The sequence below is a fragment of the Crocuta crocuta genome, unplaced genomic scaffold (genome assembly GCF_008692635.1).
Source record: "Crocuta crocuta isolate KB4526 unplaced genomic scaffold, BGI_CrCroc_1.0 scaffold352, whole genome shotgun sequence".
NCBI lineage: Eukaryota > Metazoa > Chordata > Mammalia > Carnivora > Hyaenidae > Crocuta > Crocuta crocuta.
In genome coordinates this window covers 2,316,450-2,323,912 of record NW_027532169.1, presented here as the reverse complement: position 1 = coordinate 2,323,912, position 7,463 = coordinate 2,316,450, and the positions used below count along the sequence as shown (strand labels likewise).

The 7,463-nt window shown below is 59.3% G+C and overlaps 1 protein-coding gene across 1 annotated transcript in view; it reads left to right on the top strand.

The window, feature by feature from the left end:
* CACNA1G (calcium voltage-gated channel subunit alpha1 G) overlaps nucleotides 1-7,463 on the top strand; it is a 68,298-nt gene that overhangs the window by 57,260 nt on the left and 3,575 nt on the right. The window contains 8 exon segments of the mRNA XM_077776909.1: nucleotides 773-882; nucleotides 1,614-1,747; nucleotides 2,062-2,132; nucleotides 2,260-2,338; nucleotides 2,435-2,556; nucleotides 2,770-3,102; nucleotides 3,770-3,913; nucleotides 6,046-6,180. Of these exon segments, the coding sequence (XP_077633035.1) occupies nucleotides 773-882; nucleotides 1,614-1,747; nucleotides 2,062-2,132; nucleotides 2,260-2,338; nucleotides 2,435-2,556; nucleotides 2,770-3,102; nucleotides 3,770-3,913; nucleotides 6,046-6,180 (1,128 nt within the window).

Genomic DNA, 7,463 nt, shown 5'->3' with positions numbered 1-7,463 from the left:
TTAATGTTTTACTTATTTCTGAGAGAAAGAGAGAGACAGCGTGAGCATGGGAGGGTCAGAGAGAGAGAGGGACACACAGAATCTGAAGCAGGCTCCAGGCTCTGAGCTAGCTGTCAGCACAGAGCCCAATGCGGAGCTCGAACCCACAAACCGTGAGATCATGACCTGAGATCATGACCTCAGTCTGATGCACAACCGACTGAGCCACCCAGGCGCCCTGAGGACCTGATTTCTTTACCCACCAAATTATTTATTGACGGCTGGCTGTGTGCTTCCTTCTTTATACCCTTTGAGGCTAAAGAAGACAGACCGATGGAGGCCAATGTCTGCCCTTCTGGAGTTTAGATTCTAGTGAATGTCTAGCTCTAAACTCACCAAAGATCCTGCCACTCTGCAAATCAGACACCGTCAGCCATCCTCCAGGCCTCAGTTTCCCCATCTGTAAAGTGGGGGTGTCGAATTCATAATGCACAAGGCCCTTTCCAGGTTCTAGCATTCTATGCCTCCTGGCACCTTTTCGTGTGGCCTTCTCGCCATCCCTCAAGGAGAGAGATCCTTCAGCACAAAGTTAGGCTCATGCCTGTGAGTGAGGTCCCTCTTCTATCCTGCTGTGATAGTCAATGGTCGGCCATCATGGCAGGGACAGAAAAGAAAGGCCCTCTTAGACTCACCTGTCTCCCAGATCTCCAGAGTGCGATGGAGGGGGAGGGGCAGGCATCACCCCTGGGCCTCGGGAGACCCTACATAGACCACCCTCCCCCACCCCTGCCAGATCCTGGACGAGGCCCTGAAGATCTGCAACTATATCTTCACCATCATCTTTGTGTTGGAGTCGGTCTTCAAACTCGTGGCCTTTGGCTTTCGTCGGTTCTTCCAGGACAGGTAACAGGAGGAGAGGGGGTGTGGGGGGGGGAGTGGGGAAAGGGCATGTCTCCCAGGGAAACACCTGAAAACCTTACCAGACTCCCGAGGTTCAGCCTCCACTCTAGGAGCCACCCAGAGCTGATAGCCAGGGGGAATGGGGGGCCATCCAGAGCCTGGAAGATGGAGCGGAGGGAAGGAATTTGACAAGACAGGGCCTGGGGGCCATTGGCAGCTGGAGGTCCATGTGGCCCAGACTGGGGCTTAAGGGCACAGAGCCTGGCGCCAGACTGCCTGGACCAGATTCGGATCCCGGCTCTACCGCTTAGAAGCTGGTGACTTTGGGTAAGTGACTTGACTTCTCTGTGTCTCAATTTCCTCATCTATAAAATGAGAGATGATAATAATACTGCCCACATCACAGTGCTGTGAAGATTAGGAGTTACTTGTAAAGCCCTTAAAACAGTGCTTGGCACCCAGTAAATAGCATATGAATGCCAAAAGAAAAAGAAACGAAAATAGAACGAATACACATGAAGGGCAGAGGTCCTTGAGCTGTAGTCTCGGCGCCACCTGTGCCACCAACAGGCTGTGTGACCAGAGTCAAGCGAGCTCTTCCCTGCAGGATGGGGAGGTAGGACTGGCTGACCTCCACCCTCCTTTCTGCAGCCGCTTGTGTTACCATGACTGCCCCCTCCTCCGCGGTGCCCCCCGCGCCCCCCACTCAAGGAGCTGTGTCCTGGGCTTTCCAGGTGGAACCAGCTGGACCTGGCCATCGTGCTGCTGTCCATCATGGGCATCACGCTGGAGGAGATCGAGGTCAATGCCTCGCTGCCCATCAACCCCACCATCATCCGCATCATGAGGGTGCTACGCATCGCCCGAGGTCGGTGCCCGGCTTCTTGCCAGCCACGCATCTGCCCCTGGGTGGGGGGTGGGGGGGGTGGAATAGCAGGGGTCAGCTCCTCGACTGGCCAGAGACTTGTGTGTGTGTGTGTGTGCGCGCGTGTGTGTGTGTGTGCATGTGTTCCCATGGCTCTCTCTCCCGGCCTCTGACAGAGGGAATGGCTGGGGGCTGGGCCGAGGTAGAGCCCTGGCAGCCCAGTGGGCCAGCCCCCCCAAACCCTGCCCCCACCCTGGCCCTGGCTCTGCCCGCTGTGTGAGCTGGGGCCCCGCTCACAACTCTGTCCTGTTCCGCAGTGCTGAAGCTGCTGAAGATGGCGGTGGGCATGCGGGCGCTGCTGGACACAGTCATGCAGGCCCTGCCCCAGGTAGCTGGAGGTGGGGGCGGGGCGCAGGGGTCCCTGGGGGGCCAAGGGGGCACTTTCCACGGGGAGCTCGGGGGAGCCGGCTGGGACATCCGGTGGCACCTTTTCCATTTCTTTTCCTCTTTTCCAGGTGGGGAACCTGGGACTTCTCTTCATGTTGTTGTTTTTCATCTTTGCAGCTCTGGGCGTGGAGCTCTTTGGAGACCTGGGTAAGTCGGGCTGGGGAGGGTAGAGGAGCTGGGGCTGGAGGTCCCGGGGCTCCTGCACTAACTCAGGCCCCTCTCTCCCCTTCCCTCCTCCTCCAGAGTGTGACGAGACGCACCCCTGCGAGGGCCTGGGCCGGCATGCCACTTTTCGGAACTTTGGCATGGCCTTCTTGACCCTCTTCCGAGTCTCCACAGGCGACAACTGGAACGGCATTATGAAGGTGAGGGCACACCCCAGCGGGGTCCCTCCCAGGGCTGGCCCCGGTGACACAGCCGCATACCCGGAGCCCGGATTGCTCGGATTGCTCGGCAAGATGAATTCCTTGCCGCACCCCCTCCCTCCCATCCAAGTACACGACCTTCTATCCCCTGGGTGGAAACAGTCTGGCACTCCCTCTCCCCAGGACAGTGTGGAATGCTTTCTCTGTCCCCAGGACACCCTCCGGGACTGCGACCAGGAGTCCACCTGCTACAATACGGTCATCTCCCCCATCTACTTCGTGTCCTTCGTGCTGACGGCCCAGTTTGTGCTGGTCAACGTGGTGATCGCCGTGCTGATGAAGCACCTAGAGGAGAGCAACAAGGAGGCCAAAGAGGAGGCCGAGCTGGAGGCCGAGCTGGAGCTGGAGATGAAGACGCTTAGCCCCCAGCCCCACTCGCCTCTGGGCAGCCCCTTCCTCTGGCCTGGGGTCGAGGGTCCCGACAGCCCCAAGTCCGCCGCGACCCACGCCGGAGCGGCCTCGCGCTTTTCCCTGGAGCACCCCACGGTGAGCAAACAGCCGCCCCTGCCGAGAGGGGGGCGCGGGATGGGTGGACGGGTGGCCGGTGATCAGGTGGGGGGTGTTCGGGGAGTGGGGCAGTGCGGCAGACCCCAGGGCCCCGCCTGGGGCCTTCTGCCCCTCCTGCTTGGATGCCGAGGGGCCGGCAGCCCCCCGCCCGCCCCCAGACCCAGCTGCGCGCACTCACAGCCCAGGGGCCACCCCAGCGAGCCACCAGCATGTGCTGGCTCGTCCACACCCTGCGTCTCCAGCCCAGCCGGCGTCCCCCTCTCCGCTCTTAGGTTCAAGGCTAAGTTTTCTGTTTCCTTCCTGTTTCTTTCTTACCCTTGCCCGATTACCAAACCTCTTTCCTTCCCGCTCTTCCACCTGCCCGATTCCATCTCTCAATCCTTTCCCGATCTTCGCTTCCCTTCTCCCTCTCTCCACCTGAGCTCTTCTCATCTCCGGCCCCCATTCTCCTTCCTCCCACACCTCTCTCCCCTACATCCCATCCCCCCTCCTTCTCCTGTCTCTCTGTGTTGCTGTGTGTGCGTGTGCATGCGTGTGTTACCTCTCCCTCTTTTTCCCTTGGTGTCTCTTGTCAATCCTTCTGCCACGACACTTCCCATTGTTGCCCCTCTGAACCCCGCTCCCCTCATGGGCTGGTCCTCCCCAGGACAGACAGCTGTTTGACACCATGTCCCTGCTGATCCAGGGCTCCCTGGAGGGGGAGCTGAAGCTGATGGACGAGCTGGCGGGCCCTGGGGGCCAGCCCTCTGCCTTGCCTCCCGCCCGCAGCCTGGGCGGCTCCGACCCGCAGGTTACCGTGTCCCTGTGCCGTGCCGGGCTGTGCCATGCTGTGCTGTGCTTCTGGGGAGGCGGGGGTGTGTCCTGCCCACTGGGGGTCTGGAGAAAGAGCAGCCTCAGGGCCTCTGTTCAGTTTTGGGCTTGGTGGGAGGCAGCCAGGGGTTTGTACAAGCCGAGATCAACCTCTGGAACACATATTTGGAAGGTAGGGATGCTAAGATCGCACCGCCCGGAGTGAAGGATGGATAGAGGAGGGGCTTGCGGAGGGCATTCGTCAGAAAGAACCTGGACGCAAAGAAGGGGAGAGGATGGGGCAGAAGACAAGCTGGTAGCGGGACCTTAGTCGGGGGAGGAAGCGAGGTGCCAGATCCAGGGGAGAAGGGCTTTTGGGGACAGTGCAGGTGGCCAGGGGACCCGTTGAGGAATATGTCTTAGGCCGCAGTCTGCTTCTTCCCTATGTCCAGCACCCACCCCCAAAGCCTCTGGTGGCTTTTGCAGCCATGGGGCCCACTAGACGTGATGAGTGCCCTCAGTCGCCAGTGGTTTCCAACCTGGCCCTGAAAGGGCATGGAAGGTTCCAGCTGAGAGTGGATTCCGGGGACCTCGCTGTGAAATAAAACTGGGCGTTCCACCCTCAGCCCAGCTCCTTTCCACCGCTCTGCGTAGTTTTCTCCCCCAGTCCTATCTAAACGTGGCTTTTCTGCTTTCTGGGGCTCTCCTACTCACCTCTTCCCCACCTTTTTAAAAAAAATTTTTTAAATTGTTTATTTATTTTTGAGAGGCAGAGAGAGACAGAGCATGAGTGGGAGAGGAGCAGAGGGAGAAGGAGACACAGAATCCCAAGCAGGCTCCAGGTTCTGAGCTGTCAGCACCGAGCGCAACGTGGGGCTTGAACCCTCGGACCGTGAAATCATGACCTGAGCCGAAGTCGGATGCTTGACTGACTGGGCCACCCAGGCACCCCTCTTCCCCACCTTTCGACCTGTCTGGCTGCCCCTGAGCCCCTCCGCTTTGCAGAGCACCCTGCCGTCCCTCCTAGGTCAGGGGTCAGGTGCCGCAGGGAAGCCCCCGGTAGATCCGGAGCGGAGGCAAGGAGATGGGTGTCAGCAGGAGACAGAAAAGCCTAGTGTTTCATGGGCCCTGTTGGGTGGAGGGGAAGGAGGGCAAGCTCCCAGTACCTGGGACACCTGTAGCCTGATTCGAATGACCAGTGATCTGCACATAGAGAAAGGGACCCTGCCTCCAGGCGACCGCTCTCAGGATTCAATCTCAGATAGGCTATAGGCACTTCAACATGGCAATGACCTAGAATGATCAGCGGGAGAGCACATCCCTTCCCAAGGCCTCACATCCTGCAGGAGGCGGATGGGGCAAAGGCACAGGGGACGAAGAGGACGTGATGGGGTGATCAGGCGGCTGGCTCCTCAGGAAGGGATGGCCCTCCCCTCCCCCAAGCACTGAAACCCCCCTGTGAATCCCCGGTGAGCCAGCCTGTGAGTGTCGGCAGGAGGAGAGCATCTCAACCCAAGCTAAAGAGGGCGGGCAAGCTGCCGGCAGGCGGAGGAGGGCCCAGGAGGGGAGAAGCCAAAATCTGGGGGCAGGCCAAGTCCTGCCAGGCTTTTGGAAGCAGAGAGAATAGGCAGAAAACAGTCATCAGATTGGCGGCTTTGTCCCCAGCGCCCCCCACGCGGCTCTGTCTGTGCCGAGAGCAGAGAGAGGCGCTTTGCTGGCCTTTCTTCATTTTTCTTCCCGTGGTATCATCTTTATGAGAGTCGAAAGCCTTCCCTGCTCCCCGCTTCCTCTCTTGGGGGGGGTGGTGTGGGAGGGGGCTGTTAAGGCTCCTGGGGTATCTTTAGAATAAGTTTCGCTTCTCCTGCTTTGTCGGTGTTTGCTCTGGCTCTTTGGTGCCTGTCGCAGCCTCTCTGAGCAGAGCGGGGGTTCCAAGTGGCATGGGGGAGGCGCAGTCGGTTTCCTTGGGAGAGGGGTGGGGAGAGAGAAGAGAGGCCTTCCCCCTCCACCATGCTTTGTGAAAAGAGGGAGGGGGGGGCTCCGTGTGTGTGCACGCGTGTGTGTGTGTGCGTGCACACGCGCAAGGGCGTGCTCTGCCCTGGTTTCTTACGCCTGATCATCTCTCTCCCTGTCTAGATCCCTCTAGCTGAGATGGAGGCTCTGTCTCTGACGTCAGAGATTGTGTCTGAACCGTCCTGCTCTCTAGCTCTGACGGATGACTCTTTGCCTGATGACACTCACACACTCTTACTTAGTGCCCTGGAGAGCAATGTACTTACACGCGGCTCCTCACTGCTCCCCCAGCCTCCCCCAGCCTCCCCCAGGGGCTGGGCTGGCTGCAGGGCTCCAGATCCCTCCCCCCTCCTCTCTCGTTGCCACCGGAGGCATCCACATCCACATCCACCAGCAGGCACTTAGTTCTCCAGGCTCCAGAGGTCTTTCCAGGTCCCCACTGTGGACCAAGACAGGAGATAAGATTAAATCGGGGCCTCGGGCGCCCCAGGGGCACAGTTGTGGAAGAGCTCATGCCAACACCCAGGACAAACACAGCCCAAAGCAGAGGTGGCGTCAGGCAGCCCCCCTCGATGTAGACTCAGTCTCTATTTGGAGCCTGTGCAAGCCAGCCCTTCCCCTCCCCGCACCCCTCCTTCTCGCCTACCTGAAACATGGGCCATTCCCCTCCGCGTAGTGGCTGAGAGCCGCGTACGTCTCTGCTGCTACCACCATGCCCTTCTGTACCTGGGGGGCTCTCCCTGTGTCCTCCGTCACTGTCCCTGTGTGTCCCCATGTTGGGCGGGGGGACGTTCTTTGTGTTTGGACAGCTTCTTTGCCCTTGCCTAGCCCCCTCCTCCCTGCCTAACCCCTGCTCTGGGGACTTCAGAAGAGACTGGGGCCCCTTCCCCACGGCAGGGCTCAGCTGGGACAGGGTCTTGGCCACAGGCTGGGGGTCCCTGGGGGTCTTGGGGTGGCTGGCAGAAGTGGAGCCTGGAGCTGAAAGGGAAACCAAAGGATCCAGACTTTTCCAACCGCTCCGGCTGGCACTGCTTAGCCGGCTGGGCCTGCGTGGAGATGGGAACCCTCCAGCCTCTCTGAGAATTAGGAACGGAGGGTACAGGGGACCCCAAGGAGGAAAGGGGTCACAGGGAGATGGAGAAATCTGGGAAGCAAGTTTTTTAAAAAACCCACTCCCTTGCATCACGGAATCTACTCGTGAAATCATTGCTGCACAATATGCTGACTAACTTGGATGTAAATTTAAAAAATAATAATAAAAGACAAAAAATATTTTTAAAAAACCCCCCTCCCACCCCCAACCGGTCCAGTGAGGGAGGACCTGAAGCCGCCATATTCAGACCTTGCCCCCCACCTCCCATTTGCCACCTGCCAGAGTCGCTGAGTAACTGAAAGGTGCGGGGAGACAGGTGCGTGAGCGAGCGGACACTCCCCAGTGCTCAGCTGTCCTTGAACCCGCATGAGCCCAGCTCGTGCCCAGCGCTGGGCCATGGGGCTACCTTAGAGGACTGGATGGTGAACAGCCTGTGCTCTGTAGGCAA